The 16,460-nt window shown below is 48.0% G+C and overlaps 3 protein-coding genes across 3 annotated transcripts; 1 reads left to right on the forward strand and 2 right to left on the reverse strand.

Annotated features, from left to right (window-relative positions):
• Positions 1 to 434: 434 nt before the first annotated feature.
• On the reverse strand, positions 435 to 1,978 carry F4822DRAFT_389075 (uncharacterized protein). Its single transcript, XM_051456946.1, has 4 exons — positions 1,214 to 1,978; positions 1,033 to 1,113; positions 853 to 967; positions 435 to 754 (listed from the first exon to the last, which is right to left on the reverse strand). Exons 1-4 carry the CDS (start codon positions 1,400 to 1,402, stop codon positions 687 to 689), a joined length of 453 nt encoding a protein of 150 aa, XP_051317738.1. The 5' UTR covers positions 1,403 to 1,978; the 3' UTR covers positions 435 to 686.
• A 967-nt stretch (positions 1,979 to 2,945) lies between these two features.
• Positions 2,946 to 3,788, reverse strand: F4822DRAFT_425182 (uncharacterized protein; the record flags this gene model as incomplete). Its single annotated transcript, XM_051460291.1, has 1 exon — positions 2,946 to 3,788. One exon carries the CDS (start codon positions 3,786 to 3,788, stop codon positions 2,946 to 2,948), a length of 843 nt encoding a protein of 280 aa, XP_051317739.1.
• A 4,617-nt stretch (positions 3,789 to 8,405) lies between these two features.
• F4822DRAFT_436100 (uncharacterized protein) lies at positions 8,406 to 15,954 on the forward strand (the record flags this gene model as incomplete). The annotated part of the gene is made up of 12 exons (XM_051462272.1): positions 8,406 to 8,468; positions 8,510 to 9,758; positions 9,812 to 13,399; positions 13,433 to 13,581; positions 13,615 to 13,734; positions 13,768 to 13,893; positions 13,924 to 14,077; positions 14,108 to 14,182; positions 14,216 to 14,433; positions 14,473 to 14,505; positions 14,536 to 14,619; positions 14,656 to 15,954. The coding sequence occupies 12 exons, from the start codon at positions 8,406 to 8,408 to the stop codon at positions 15,952 to 15,954; spliced, it is 7,158 nt and encodes a 2,385-aa protein (XP_051317740.1).
• Between the last annotated feature and the right edge of the window lie 506 nt (positions 15,955 to 16,460).

Genomic DNA, 16,460 nt, shown 5'->3' on the forward strand with positions numbered 1-16,460 from the left:
CGCAAAGCATAATTCTTCATACGTTAAATCGTTTAAGGGCATGACTGGTTTTACAAGACAAAGGCGTTATTGATGCTCAAGAGTCGTATTTAGAGAGTTTCGGCGTACTTGGCTGATTGAAAGCTGGCAGACCATGGCATTGCCACATACAAACAAACCCTGTGTATACTCGCTCGCGAAGTGTTTATTATTCTTTTTACGATGCATATTTTTGATGAGAAGTGCTAACGACAGAGCCAATGGTGTTCGTGTGAATCATTGGATACGAGATGTACATACGTTCATCAGACCGCGCTGAGCTTTTGCTTAGCTTCTGTTAGGAAGCAGAGATGACTTTTTGGACGAGGGGAGGACTGATTGAGAATGACTTGATGAGGGCATGATTTTCGGGACTGGCTTGTACGATACTTAGAACTTAATAATCAGAACTATATCATCATCATATTGGCCTCGCCATTCCTATGATAATGAATATGCCTAACCCAGTTTTTACTAACATCCAGGCTCCCATTTTTCCATCCGCTAATAAAAGTATGACATTATATCGCTTCGTATATAATCTGATAAGAACTTCGAGACTTAAGTGCTGCATGCTTCCACTACTATGAGCTACCCATGAGTCGAAGTCGATGGGAATAAACGGCAATACACTCAAAATTCTCGCTTAGATGGGACGGCTTCGAACATTAATTGTCGCAAAAATAAAGGAAATTGTCATCCTGATCCGTAGGTTGGTTGGCATCTTTGCAATCATCTGATGGATGTGTTAGCCCTTCCCAAATCATATCACCACTCCCAACAGCATCGAAAATAACTGGTCATATGTAAGGGATGTATTTCAGGTAGACATACTATCTTGCTGGTCACACTCTGATACTTTGAAGGAGCCCGCGCCACTATTGGAAAAGTCGGCGCAGTCGTTCTTTTGGTCGTCGCATACTCGGTTTGTTGCGTCTTGGAAACTGGACTGCTCATGACGTGGTTAGTTACACACAAATGCTTGATGTAGAGCTGAATGAGGGAAGAACATACAAAAGTTTGCCCGTCGGACCTTAACCCGCCGACGATCTTGAATGGCTTTTCTTTGCTGTCAAAGTCATTGTTTTGTACTATCTGTTGATTCCATCTCGGTTAGCTACCCGATATGCATGCGCCATTCCTCTCCAGATCCCTTGTATATAATATGTTGGTCTCGGGGGCGAGAGAGACGTACTTGTGCTGCGGCCTGGTTTCCTAAAGGCGGTGCCGTGAACCTCTGCAGGTTGGTTACCGTCTGCTGTCGTCCGAATAAACCCAATTGAAAGTCCCTCCGTATATCCTCGACAAGGTCGCCGGCTATGACACTACTTATGATTCCTACCAGTAGCGATATGGTAGTAACTGCACCTCTACACTTTACCATGGTTTCGTAGTTAATGCTGTTGGTTTTTCCCTCTTGTTTCTTGTGTAACGAGGCCGGTCCAATTCAGATGATAGCAAGTATGCGACTGGTTAACCTCGTGAATTTAGATATAAAAAGCAACGACAAGACAGAAGGATTTGAAGCTGGAAATGTAAGGTTGATTTTGCAAACAAACCAACATACATTCTTTGGTCGCATCCGGGGTGCGCATTTACCTATAATACATACAAAAACCTACGTAGGTACCTTTCAGCCACCAAAGCCCAAGAGTAATCGCGACGTTTTCCATACGTCGGATAAAAGTAAATGAAACGCGCAAAGACACATAAAGCGGCCATTTGGCTGGAGGATAGCTGGAGAGAATCGTAGATTTGGTGCTGAAACGATCCTGAGACGGCCTAAGCTGCGATCTCACACCACAACTATACACTATCTATCCATTTTAGCTTAGTGACATAGTAGGATAAATACCTTCGCTTCTCGATATCGATAGCACATTATTCATATTGCGTGTTGAACAAGAACATAAAATGTTATTGCATTCGAAGAGATTTCCGGTGATAATATCGCGAAGTTGAAAGAGCTAAAAATCCAAGCCCACTAACCCACAATACTACATGTATAAACGCCGCCCACCCCGCGTTCACCCCGCAAACTCTATGATATCGCCATATTTGGGAGAACCGGTCGAAGTCTAAAAGCTAGGACGACATCTATACCCATTCTTCAAAGTTCGAAGCGACATGGTTAGACTCACTTGTCTGCCTCATAGCTACTGCAGCCCTATGGCCTAATGTATCGGAAAACTAGCGAACTCTATTGCATGCCAGATACAATAAGGTTCGATCCGACTTCTGCATCTAGGGTCTAGTATCTAGATCTCGTCTATCCTTTTTTCTTTAATTTTTTGATTTTCTTACACCGAACCAATAAAACCAAAATAACCGCAAAAAAATGTTGATATGTACGTGTTTGTATATACTTGATATTTAGCAGAATCGAAGAGAAGCTGGCTGGTTTTGGTATTACGAAGCTGTATACAAAGATCTCCTTTCTTTCCCCATGAGCCTTAGCCTCTCAGCTAGCTACGCGTTGCAAAAAATACGTACGTTAGCTAGACTGGATGTCGTAGAGCTTTCCTTATTCCCCTTTCTTTAATTTCTCTTTCCCATTGCTCGGCCGAGTTTAAAGTCAATCAGTCCGTCAATCACACCTCTTTCGCTCGAAATCAGACGCTCGCGCAGTTAGTCTCGTGCACACACACACCGTAAAGAAAAGTTCCCCTCCCATTTTCTAATAACGTATCGCAGGTAGGTAAAATAGGTAGTTGAGAGATGATAGAGATATGACGGAGTAAAAAAAGTTTTTCTAATTCCTTGGGAATGATGCCGGGCTTATGAAATTGGAGGGAAAACATGATGATGCCATGCGATATACCGCCCAACTCCGACGCCGGCGAGACATAAAAACGATGCCGCGTAATAAGTAGGAGATGGTAAGATCAATGCTAAGAGAGCTTCGATGTTCGTGTGCGTATATGTGCTTAGAAATTGGAAGCCGCGTTTGTTGATGACGGCGCGTGATAGCTTTCGAGTGTACTCTGGAACGGGCTGCGGTTCGCGGCGGCACCGGAAGGCTCAGTCTTTTCAGCGGTACCGGGGCCACCAAATCCGTCGCCGTAGCTAACCAATTCCTCGTTCTCTTCCTGGCTTCTCTTCTTGCTGCGAAGTCTCCAGAATAGTACACCAGCAGCTGCGAGGACAATAGCACCACCGACACCAACGCAGACACCAATGATCGTACTCCTAACCTGTGGGGTCATACCCGCGGATTTGTTATCATCCTGAGAGTCGGATACCGGGGTGGGAGTCGACACGATAACGCTAGAAGATGAGCTGACAAATGTCTGTCCAGCGGAGTCAGTAGTAGTGATGACGGTCATGAAGGTCGAAGTAACAGGCGGCGCCGTCGTAGAAGTCTGATCGTTATTACCGCCATCGCCTCCGGCCGATGTTGATGACGTTATTGACGAGGTCGGCTTCGGGCTACTCGTCGGGTTAGACGTAGTTGGTCCATTGCTAGTAGTAGGCGAATCGGTCGGGGTTGGGGTTGATGAATCAGATGACGAAGTAGGAGTTGGTGAGGATTCCGAACTGCTGTCGCTGGTAGACGACGAATCAGGTGCATCAGTTGAAGATGACGCTGGTTCGTCTGTACTGGATGCGGCCGAATCGGCCGACGAAACATCAGGTCCAATTGTGAGGATATTGTCTTGTCTAACCGCGACCTGACCTTTGCCAGCTTTGTCGTCGAGCCATGCTACTCCCGTGACGGAGGACACAGAAAGTGCCAACGTCAATAGGTTAATAAGCCGCGTTGAATGCATGATGGGCTGTCGATAGTTTCGAGTAACTTTAGGATAGGTTCAACAATAAGGATAGATGAGGATCGAATATCGAATGGATGTATCCGTTCCCTCCCCTCCTTTTGAGGCTCTAGTGGTAAACTTATTCGTGACACGTGGTCTGGAGATGACGGGATGGTAATCTTAATTCTGAATCGTCTGTCTACCAAACCCAAATGTGTCGGTGATCGGATACACACGCGACAAGAGATTTACTTGTAGGTGGGTGTCGCGGTGGAATAGGGGTTAGAAGCGAGAGACTGGTAAAAATGTAAAGAGAGGGTTTGAAGGTAAAAAAAAACCCTTAAGGGAAAAACAACAAGATGCAATGATAGATTAGTAGGAAAGGATGCAATAGGGTGTTGTTTGATCGAATGAGGGAAAGAAACGAATGACTAGAGGGTAGGATGTGAAGAATCTGACGAAGAGACCTGGATTCAGTGGAAGAAGAGAATTAACTGGGTTCCAAGGTTCCCTGGGAGTAGGTATGGTTACATTAACAGAGTTCGTATTTGCACAAAGCTGCCGCAGAAGAAGGGAGGGTTCGCGCATAATTTTTAATCAAAGACCCAATCATATGCCGACAAAGGCAGGGGGCGAGTGGATCGCATAGTGGGGCTACACTTGTACTTACCTGTAGTTTCTTAGACAACTGCCCACCTGGTCTGCAACTCTGACAATTTCAGGGCTTCTTACAGCGACTAGAGTACTTTCGATGTATTACAACAGGTCACTAACTTCAAATCTGCATCTCTAACATGCTGTTGAACACCGCTAACTTTTAAGGCACTAATTGGGAAAACTTGGTAAACTTTCCATTTCATTCTGCAGCACTCTAATTCTATATCAAGTTTTCAAAGACAACTCATCGAATCTATTCATCTACAGATGTCACGCCTTGAAGATCTCGATTGATTCGCATTATTGGCGCGCTCTTACGTTTTTGCATGAGCACACCTAACATACCTACATACAGGTACCCATTGAATTACCCATAATCCCCCGGCCGAGCCGAATTTCGGGGTACGAGGCCTAAGTACCCATTTTCAATAATGTCTGCCTAAAAATAAGGCCGGCCTCTTTTGTCCATTTTTTCAATATTGAGGCTTTGGTGTTGGTGCTTTTGGTTTTCGACTTTATGAAAACAATTGAAAGAATAACCAACAAACAATTCAATTCTACTTGGTGTTCTTTCTCGGCGGCGGCTTGGTTACCTCTACACTGCTGACGCCTTCTAAAGGAAGGGAAGAAAGAAGCTTCAATCCCTCGGTTTGTAAGAATGTATGCTATGAACATGATGGTACTCGAGCCCAAGCCCAAAATGTATCTTATAGCCCCATTCCATTCGTCAGTACCCAGGTGATCATCAGGGTTTGAATGGGTCACCATCGGAACCTGCCCGAATTTGCAAAGACGGACAGCCACACAGCCACAAAAATGACCAGGAGACACACAGGATTTCATGCTGCTCGGCCGCGGGCAACCATCAGAAAGGTACATACAACTGCAAGTTACGACATCAGTGCCGATCGAACAACGTTGCATGGGCGCTGTCTGACAGACCAAGAAACTATACATAATATCCAGTGTCTTTCATAGGCTATTCGCTATTCAGCACCTGTCAATCTGAGCTTGGCCTGACAAACCACCGGTCTCCGAATGAAACAGTTTTGTATTCCCCCAATGACAGCGCACCAAGAACTAGTCACCGAGTTAATTCGCAACACAGGAGGATGTTTCGAAACGTCGTCTCGCAATAAATCTGTCTCCAGGATTTCAGAATATCCATTCGTACAACTCATCTACCCGCAAATGCACGAGATTTTGATTGCTGCGCGACTTTCTATTGCGATGATCTGGTTTGCTTATGTGGGATAATCCTTTCATTTGGGAATTTGACGTACACCTCGGCTTAGTAAATCGCCGCGGGAAGTCCAATATCAATCAACCCCCTTTTCTCTCTTTTTTCCTTTCTTTCTCTCAGCGTATTTCTCTTTTAATATCTCAGTAGAGCCGAAGATGTGGGTATTCTGTGTCTCGCCTTATGAAAAAAGGGACCTGTCAAACTAGAAAGGACCGGTCTCGAAGCTATAATGACGCTGCGGCGCTCGCTTGACCCTTAGTTGTTTCGCCGGCGCCTGTGCGAGGAATCCGGGATCCGTTTTAATACCTTCAGCTCATACCCAGCCGCTTGTCGCGCGGTTAGCCTTAAGGAAGGCTAGGGAATGTTATAAGGGTATTTTTATATATAATCCGAGACTTTTCTGTCTTGAGCTCGATCATACCCTCTATTTATAGGTAACGTTTTGTCTCGCTCTGACGGCTTGTCTTTCCTTTCGCTGAAACCCGTTGTCGCTGAGAGCCTTCATATTATATGAAGGCTGGGCCCGAATGGGTTTTCTGACGATACGACTCTACCTAACTGACGCTGTGGTTATGACCGTGTTTATTCCCGGGTTGTTGGCTACATTCGAATAACTCCCCTTTTCGCCGACTTGTCGACCTCTTTTGTTAAGCGCCAATTGGATTCGAAAGGGGTTTATTTGTTGCCATGATGTGTTTAGGGTCATTCGAGACGGATGCCCGGCGGACTTTACAGAAACATCATGGATTTCAAGGGGTACCAACGCTTTTCAACACTCACCATTCCAGGTCGAGGTAACGCCACCTGAGGACTTAATCGCAACGTCGACGAATTTGTATCCGGGTTTCAATGGGGGATATGCCGACTTCTTCAGGGGAGGCATGCGTTAGATGACGAATGGGAGCCCGACCCGATTCGCTGTGGTTAGTATATCGCTATGTGGAGTGAAGTATTGTCTTTACGGACAATTGGTCGCCGAGAGTTGCAGAATTTCGATTGTGGCGTCTTCTAGCGAACCTATAAATTCACGAGAATTCGTTGCTTGAACATTTTATTGAGGTACCTAGGTAGGTAAGATTTTGTTGCTATGATAGCAGGTTTTCTATTTTCAATTGCCCCCATATCTTGAGTATGTTGAAACGACTGTCTTTAGAATGAAACTTGGGATGATTGGAGAGTTGTTAAAGAGTACAATACATAATGACTTAGGTTCTCTCTGATGCGAAGACTTGATTCCGTTGTCTGATCTTTCCTTTTATATCTAATTCTATCAAAGTTTGATTAACTTAGGTAGACTTGCATGTGTGGATAATATTTGACGGTTTGATATAACTGAGTTGTCGATGAGGGGACCCGAAACCCTATTTTTCAGCACCTAATGAAGTAATTCCTTGCGATCGTGAGCCTACTCGATATTTTACCATTCGCTTAAAATCGCTTGTGTTACCGATATTTCTCTCTTGTCAATTTGGATGTCCTAAGTTTGCTACCTAATAGAATTAATAATAGCCTTCGGATCGTATTTAAAACAATCGACTCAATCTCTATGTCTTATCATCCAATACTATCGCCACATGGTTCAAAGTCATAAACTCTCTTTAAGTGGGACACACCAATTCGTTCTCATTATCAAAAGTTGTGTATTCGGGCTATTGTATTTTTAAAGATGAGATGTTCTACAAAATTTCAAGGTAAGCTTGCGTCATCGTGTAACAATTTAGGTTCAACGTCTTTGCTGGTTGCCATACGTAGGTTCGTCGTCTTATATGCATCGTATTTAAAGGTTCGCTAAGAAAAGGAAGATGGGGAAATAAAAACGTGGACGTTGGAATTTACCAACCTTAGCAACGAATTTTGCTGAACTGGATACAGCCTGAGGCAGATTGGACCAATTAGATTCTTAGCTGCATATATGTAAACTGTTTTACAGGATACGTGGACGCGTGAAGTAGAGTGGCAGGGACGAAGTGGATATTCCAAGGCGATGGGAAGGGCCCATTAAATTAATGGACGAGGGGAAGAACTATGCGAACCCACAACGCGAATTTGAACCGTTAATAGAGGCCGTTGGTAGTTACATAACGCACGGGCCTTTTTGACGTATACATCATACAACTGTCCCTATAGCGACAGGAAGTCATATGTATTTCCCATCTCGTCCAATTTAGCACTAGGCTAGATCTATTAGCAATTTCCATGGACAAGCAATCCTGGACAATTTTTTTTGAACAACTTGGGTTTTTTCTCGCAACCAAGGGGCCAGCCAGCTTGCAGCAGCATCCTGCATCTTCACTCCGAAGCTCTCCATCGCGTCTTTTTTTCCCCTACTCATTCTCGAGTTCTATCTTGTATTCACTATTCTCTCTTCTTGGAATTATTTCTCAAGGCGGTCAGAGATAGACAAGATCCAAGCCGATGGAGAGTTGCGTATTTTTACAATTATCATTCTTTTAATTTCCCTTTTCCACTCTTTTTCTTTTCTTCCCGATCGCCTCGGTGAGCCTTCGTTCTCTTCGAACCCGAAACGCGTCGCGATAATTATCCCCACGTTTTGTCAAAGTATAGCGTATACTGTATATTACATACCGTAACTTCGCCTCTTTTGTTGGCCCATCGACCGATTCCTATCCTCATTGGGCAACGACTGAGGCGCGCGCGCGATAACGCGAGAGATATAAGTCTGGAGATCCAGCAGCAGGCGATCCGTGCTTCGTCTGCGCTGATCTCATCGTGGTATGTCTGTCTCTGTTTCGTCTCGGATCCAGTTGTCCATTTTACAACCAACCCATGGGGGCTTAGTTACTAATCTGCGTCGTTGACTTACATAGGCCCCCTAAAGACGTATTCTTCAAAGTCGTCAATTCCTCCTCGTGCCTCTGCACAGGACGGCACTGGAGCCTCTCCATCTCGTCATTCAACGAGGTCATTGTCCGTATCGAGTGCTTCAACTGTCGGCGACGACGGCGGATCGTCACCGGTGCTCCCACCGCTTCCAGCTCCTAAGCTACCGGACCGAGCATCCGAGTATCTTCGGACACCGCCATCTAATCGTAACACTGAAGGTGATAGACAATACGTCACAGCTAGCTGGGGTTCGCCATACCCTCACGCCGATAGTGGACACCTTCACCGGTTAAGCTTCAGCAGTGAGACATCGGAAGAATCCCCGTTGCATCAGCTCGAACTCAGCACTCCATTTCTGCGTCCTGCCCCGTTAATCGCAACAACCGAACCAGAGCATACACCATCTTCTCTGTCTGGTACCGCCGCCGTACTTGCGAATCGTGCTCGAAGACCATTGCGTGGCATCACAGAGGATTGGATCCGTCAACATACTGCTGGCGACGAAACTTCTGAACACCATCTTTGGCTCAGTGACGGTACTGACGATACAGAGCACTCTTCATTGAGAAGCTCTATTTCTGGTGACGAAGCAGGTTGGTTTGAAGAGGGCGACCCGAGGACCCCACGGGCTACCAACCTTCATCCATCTCGAGCCTCGAGTAAGGCGTCTCGGCATCCAAGAAAACGATCAAGCAACGAAACTTTGAAACAAGCAGTTCTAAACCGACGCGTCGCTAGTAGAGTCGCAAGTATGGAGACGCTTGGCGTGGAAAACCACAGCCAAGATGCTGCTAGCATCCATACTATTGAGTCGGTTTCGGAGGCGAGGGCCGATACGCCCAGGAGTGAACAACCGAGTCTGAATGGATCCATCCCGACTGCGCCTACCGAACCTCCTTCCACTCCGGTGAAGCCGATTAAAGCAGTCATTGGACGGACACCTCGACCTAAGAAGAAAATGCCATGGAAAGGAAAGAGTGTTTTAGTTTGTCTCCCATGGGACGAAGAAAGAGGCAAACCTGGCAAGGCGCCAATGCCATTGAGTGCGGACGAAGTAACAGCAATGTTCCGATCTTGGGAAGAGCTAGGTTACGATATTCGTGGGTTTGACTTGGAAGGATCCCACGTTCCTCTAGACCCCCTCGATAGTTACTCTCAGAGTAGAGATGAATGGCCAAGTTCAGAAGATATGGTCAACGAGCGTTCCCAACATAGATATCAGGTGACACTTCCTGATCTCCATGGTACGTTTTATTTAAAGACCCTTTTCTGTGTCGTTTTACTAATTTCAATATAGCCTGGAGAGATTATGTGAACGAGTTGAACGAGGCTAAGCTTAGAGCGCTTGGTGTATCGTTCGGCGACGACGAACCCGCACCTCCACCTTCTATTTCTCCGGCCGCGTCGAATATGAGTCGGCAAACTTCGAACCAATACCCTCAACTGCCGTTCTCTCCTCCCTTACCGACACACTCGGCCGCGAGTAATGGGCAACAACCATTCCCATTCCCACCTCCTTTCCTGTCTGGTTCGTCTACGCAAAGCCCTGCCGCGCCTTCCGCTGCCTCGCCAGCATCTTTCAATGGTCCGCCTTTACCTGGAAAGTTCAACCCTCGCGCGTCGATTTCGATATCGCCGAACGAGTTGCCTTTCCATTTCTCGGGACAGTCTTCACCCCACGGCTGGATGTCCCCGCAAATGTTACTACAGCAGCAACTTGGTCGCAGTGGTTCGCCTTCTGTTCTTAACTTGAACTCGATGGTTTCACCAAATTCGCCGTTCCAGCGCGACGGTATATCACCACCGGTTGGTGTGCACCAAAGACATCAGTCTTTGCAGTACCCAATTCTTCCTCACCAATTCTTGCATAGACAAGATTCAGCCAGGGCATCTCCCCGATTGCAAGACTTGCGGGAAGTTGAGGAAGAGACCCAGAGCAATCCGTATGAAAACGAAGATAAGAGCCCATCGAAAACTCCAGAGCCTGGTCAATTCATACGCCACAACGCTAGCGCAAGCCTTCAGAAAGAGATCGATGATGCTGAGTACCATTTGGAAGAGCAATTCCGTTCTCAGCTAGAACATGAAGATTACAGCCCACACAACGAGTATGAGAAGGCAGGGGAAGTCAAACCTTTTGAAGAACCTGAGACAAACTCTGCTTCGCACACTAGAGGACCTTCGGTGCATTTTGGTAACTTTGGAACTGACTCGGATGAAGGGCCAAAACTCCATCACCCACAGCCCCACAGTCGCGGTCATTCGCTATCTCAAACTCCATTTATTGACGAAGAAGTGAGAGATAGCACTGACGAAGGAATTATTCAGAAGCGCCGACCCGCCAACCTGAATCTGCAAAATGGCGACAATTCGTATGAGATCGAGACGAACCCGAGCAATTTGGGTACTCCCATTCAGGCTTTCGACTTGGTCAACCAATTTCATCAGCGATCATTTTCCGCAGTCAGTAATCCTTGGGCCGATGCTCAACCGGTTTCTGAAAGCAAGGCTTCTTCGCGCCGCGCGAGTCATAGCAGCAAGCCCTCGCTTTCTAAGCTAAATGCTGGGGCTGCTGAGTTCAAGTTCAATCCTACGAATAGCTTTACTCCTAGTCAATTTGTTTTTGGCAATAACAACCCTCAGCCGAACAGCTTCAAGCCAATTTCATTCCAGGCTCCGTCGTTCACACCAAACCCTCATTCTGCAACTTCGAGTCATTTCAGTGTGCCTTCGACCTCGTCATCTTCCAAACTCAAGATCAATGCCGCTGCCCCAGCATTCTCTCCTCGAAAAGGCGAATTCAGCTTCTCTGCATCTGTACCTAAATTTAACCCAGATGCACCTACTTTCCAGCCATTGAAGTCTTTTACTTCATCAGTAACCAGTGCTGGCCAATCCGGAAATGAGAGCATTGAAAACCGCCCTGGTAACATTTTCAGTAATATTGACTTGAAGCTTTCCGAAGGTGTTAAGCCCACGAAGAAGTCGAAGGCTGTTCCCATTGTGCGCCCAACAAGTCAACACTCTCCCGCACCTGCTCCAGCTACCACCGAAGAACAGGATGCTAGTAGGACAAAGAAGAAATTCAGGGAGAGCAGCGGCGATGGTGATGACGTTCCCTTATTCGCCGAACCTACACCAGAGCCGGAAGTCGTGCCACAGGTGCAACCAACGGAGGAGTCGGCAATCCCTGACAAGGAGGATGCTCCAGAGGAAGAGAGTTTCCACGACCAGGCAAAGGTTGACGAGGACGAAAATGCGCACTTGGGCGACACGACTTTCGCGTCTACGATTCTTTCGGAATCGACGGATGGCAAGTTGCAGTCTGAGTCCAATGATACTAAGACGACTACGAGTCCGTCAGCTACTTCCCCTGACCAAGACAAGACCAACTGGAAACCCTTCGAATTCAATAGCGAAGTTGACATCCAAGACTTCAACAATGCTAGACCGTTTGGAGACGATGAGCCTTCATTCAAGAAGCAGCATAAGAAAAGCCTTTCTGCTACTGCTAGGCCATTCGTGCCCGGAGGTTTTACGTTCGGTGCTACTAATACTGAGCCTGCTCTGTTTGACCCTGTTCTGAAGACCCAACCAGTACAGTTGGCCGAACCGGAGGACGACTTTGAGAGTGACCGTGCTGGTTCCCCGACTCCCGGACCGGACTTCAAACCCACCGCCGAGCTTGAGCCTCAGCCTGAGCCTGAACCGGAATATGAGCCAGAACCCGAACCCGAACCCGAGCCTGAGCCAATCTTTAAGGCACCCTCTAGAGGATTGGGCGCCTCACGATTTGCGTCACCTCCGCCTGCTCCTAAGGGCTTAAAGGCGTCGAGGTACGCGTCTACACCGTCACCACCGCCAAAGTCCGCTGGTCTCTCCGCGTCACAATACGCCGCTACACCTTCTCCAGTTTCCGAAGATAAATCTTCTCACCTCCCTGCAGAAATTGTTGCCGAACAAGCTAGCGAAGTATCAGAGCTACATAGCTACGAACCCTTGCCTGTTAGCCCGCCATCAGATGCCGGTCCTCAAGCGAGGGATGAAGCTACGCACGAGCTTACATTCGAAGAGATCGATGCAGTTATGCAACATCTTAACGAAAATGACCCCACAATGGGAGTTAAGAGGACTATGGAATCTCCTAAGTGGCGTCAACCCAGCCCTGTTCAGAACGTTCCGGTTTCTGTTGTCGCCGACTCGCCTCCTGTGCACTTACCGCACCAGGTGCCATTCCGAAGTGATGGACCTAGCCCAAGCCCCCGACAATACCTTACTTTGCCGAAGCAAGCAGCCCCAAGACCGTCAACCGAGCTGGAAGACCCCTTTGTCGATCCTCCGCAGAGTGCCGTCTCTGCTTCATTCGATGGCCCAATTCACCGACTCAATGTTGGAGAGAGTCTTCCGGAAAGCGAATGGGACGATGCTTTTAGCGCCAGCGAACAGGAGAAACTCGAGCAGCGTGTCCAATATTTCGATGGTCACGTTAATGATTTGGTCAGCAGCCTATTGGCTTCTCGGCTTGACCCTCTCGAGAAGACTTTGGGTAACATTCATCACGCCTTAGGTAGTTTGGCTCGTAGGACGCCATCGAGCCGACGCGATAGGCGCAGTGTCTCCGCCGAGATCCAAGAAAGCGACGCAGACGATGAAGATGATGAAACGCCTATCCGTCGCTCAATGAGCCCTCGAAGAGATAAGAAAATGGAACAGATCCGCATTGCCGTTATGGATGCTCTTAACCAACAACAGACTATGCGTGCGCTTCAGAATGCTCAGCTCGAATCCGTCGAGCAAGGTCCAAGTAAGGAGGATCTGGCCGTTGTTAAGGCATTGGAACAAATGAAGGAGGAATTGAGTTCATCGCTCCGCCTAGACTTCCGTGGTGAAGATCTCCGAAATATTGTCGAGGCGGCAGTCGAACGCCGCATGCCCCCTACACCTCAGCCGATTATCAAGGACAACGGTGAAGCGAATGAGAAGCTTTCTGAGATGCAATCAAGATTACTAGAGCTTGAACAGCGCCTGCGTTCTGAAGAAAGTAGAACCGAGAGCGAGCGCTCCAGAGTCCTTGAGCTTGAAGAACGACTTAGAGCCGAGGAAGCCAGAGGCGAGAATGAGACAACTATTAGACGTGGTGCCGAAGACCGTGCCGCCGAGCTCCGCCGACAATTGGAGCAAGCAGAGACCAAGGTTGAGGTCGAAATCATGAACCGCAGCGTTTTCGACCAGAGAATCCATGACCTCGAAGAGCGACTCAGGATCCAGGAAAGCAAGACTGAGGAAGAACTTTCGGGCCGTAGGGATGCTGAAGATAGACTCTCCGAAATCCAACGGCTCCTTCGTATCTCCTCCGAGGAAGAAGATCGTCTACGCGCCGTGCTTGAAGAGCGTGACCAGAAGATTAAGGCTATGGAGCAATCGTCCGGCAAGACCTCGATGCGCCTCGCTCTCCTTGAGAACGCCCACACGAATGGCGAACAAACCCAGGCAGAGCTCAAGAACCGTCTCAACATCGCGGAAGTTGAACTTCGTGATGCTAGACAAGAGGCTCGACACTGGCGTTCTGAGGCTGAGCATGCCAGAGAATCAGCCCACCGACAGGCGGATGACCTTGCTGAGGCCGTCAATGAAGGCAAGCACTTGCACAAGCTAATTGATACTCTCGGTGTACAGCTCGAAGAAAACGAGCGCATCCGAGACAATTGGCGTGCTAAGTTCGTGTCGCTTCAAGATGACATGGCTCATGCTGCTCGCGAAATCACAGAAGAGAACTCCCGACGCACCAAGAAAGAGCAAGCTCTCCTTGCGCGACAGGAAGTACTCGATGCCAGACTGCAAGCTGAAGCGCGAACCCGTGAACGTCTCGAAGCCGAAATTGAGAGGCTGGAGAATGGTGAACGCGCGGGCTTAAGGGCTGTTGGCGAGTGCAAGCGACTCGATGCATTGCTATTGGAGCTTCGCAACGAGAACCACACTCTTCAGCAAAATGTCCTGCGTCACCAGAGAGAGATCCAAGAGGCTAGGGACTCTGCCGCTGCTGAGGTCCAGCGAACACAGACTTCAATGCAAGCTGAACTAGAAGCTGCTAACAATGAAGTCAACGTTATGCGCGAGGAACTTGAGGAAGAGATCAGCAAGCTAAGGGCTCAGCTAGACCAGGACAAGATGGATGCCGACACTGCCAAGGCCCATCATGAGATGATGCTTGAGGAAGCCCAAACTACGAAGCAGACAGAACTTGAGGAAGCTGAGAACAAGAGGTGCATCGAACTCAATGAATTAACCCGCAAGCACCAGAACGAAATGGAGGATATCCAGGCTCGCTACGAACGACAATTGAGCAACGCCGTCGAGGATGCACAACGCACGGAGCAGAACCTTCTGGAGCGTCTTAGCTTGTCAACCTCAAAGACCGAGCACCTGCAAGATCGTGTTGCTCACCTGGAAGATAAGCTGCAGATTGCGCAAGAAGCCGCCAAGGCCGCAGCGCAGGCCGCAGCGCAAGCTTCCAAGTCCATTGTCGTACCCGGAGTATCCCACCATCAGCCCACTCCTGCAACTCAAACCAAGCAGCTTGCAGAGGCTATGCAACTTCCCGAGAAGGTTTCTCCTCAAGCGCTTCGCGAATCTATCATGGTCTTGCAAGAGCAATTACAAGCTCGTGAGCAGACAATCGAAGAGCTCGAACAAACTATTTCTAAGCTTGATCCTGACTCCGCTACCAAGATCTCCAAGCGAGATGACGAGATCACATGGCTGCGTGAATTGTTGGCTGTGCGACATGGTGATCTCCAAGATATCATCAGTGCGTTATCCGCTGAGCACATGGACCGAGAAGCCGTTAAGGATGCGGCTATTCGCCTAAAGGCCAACCTTCAAATGGAGGAACAAGAGCGAGAGCGCGCTATGAATGGTGGCTCGGCCATTAACTTGCCAAACATCGCCGCCACAATCCGTGGAGCTGCGACTCCTCGAGTCGCACAAGCGGTCGGACCTCTCGCCGCCGCTTGGGGAAACTGGCGAAAATCGAACCAACCGGCACTAAATAGCCTTTCTAGCGTTCTATCGTCGTCCCCTGCACCAGCCAGGAACTTGACCCCCTCGAAGACAAGCGGTCCGTCCCAAGGTGGTTATCTTTCCGGCCTTATGACTCCGCCGGCTTCTGGTGTTAGAAACACACCGCCGGTGCCGCAAAGCCAACCGCAGCCCACAGCATTCGGCAATACCGGCCGCCGTTTTACCGCCGAGGAATTCGCTAACAGATCCCGAGGGCCTTCGATGACTGCCCGGCAAACGGAAAAGATGCCTAGGACGAGCACACCGCCTCAACAGCAAGATCGTCGTCAACCCGTTACTCCTCCCATGATGCGAACCAATGCATACGACTCGGACGCGCGTGTTGAGGATTTTGACGATGCCTCTTTCTTCGATGATTGAGAGGAAGGTCAGTGCGTTGAATTCTAGCTAAGATCAAGCTAGTTTTGGGTCGTTTTGCTTTCACCGGCAGCATTATTTTGCCTGTCACAGTAACTGGCAAAAGCATTTGGAGAAAGAAGTTGACGTTATATACCGGATGTGTGCTTTTTATACCATTTGCCTTTTTCTGCTGCCAAAATGTCTAGATTGATACCCCTATTCACTTTTTACCCTTCTTATGCCTTTTTGCACTGCAACTTAATGTACCTACTTATTACTACAAACATACACATTCATTTCACAAGTTAGATTGGCAAAAAAAAAAGGTCTTGATGGATTCAACAAGATTGATAACTATTTTAACCCATTTTTATTTCCTTTGTCAAATGTTATTTGTCCTTTGCATAGCCGGATTTGGAGACGGAATGATACGCTCGTTCGCTATTTTACGAGGAGGGGATAAGGGGGGCAGAGAAGAAATACGGTGTCTTCTCTCTGCTACGCTTTTAACGTCGTCGTTTCTGGGG

The sequence above is a fragment of the Hypoxylon trugodes genome, assembly GCF_022578975.1.
Source record: "Hypoxylon trugodes strain CBS 135444 unplaced genomic scaffold F4822scaffold_2, whole genome shotgun sequence".
Taxonomy (NCBI): Eukaryota; Fungi; Ascomycota; class Sordariomycetes; order Xylariales; family Hypoxylaceae; genus Hypoxylon; species Hypoxylon trugodes.

Coding starts and splice junctions, on each gene's coding strand:
- F4822DRAFT_389075 (XM_051456946.1), bottom strand. CDS start 1,402: ATGGTAAAGTGTAGAGGTGCAGTTACTACCATATCGCTACTGGTAGGA. Junction 968..1,032: donor GGTCCGACGGGCAAACTTTT/GTATGTTCTTCC, acceptor CGTCATGAGCAG/TCCAGTTTCCAAGACGCAAC. Junction 755..852: donor AGAGTGTGACCAGCAAGATA/GTATGTCTACCT, acceptor CACATCCATCAG/ATGATTGCAAAGATGCCAAC.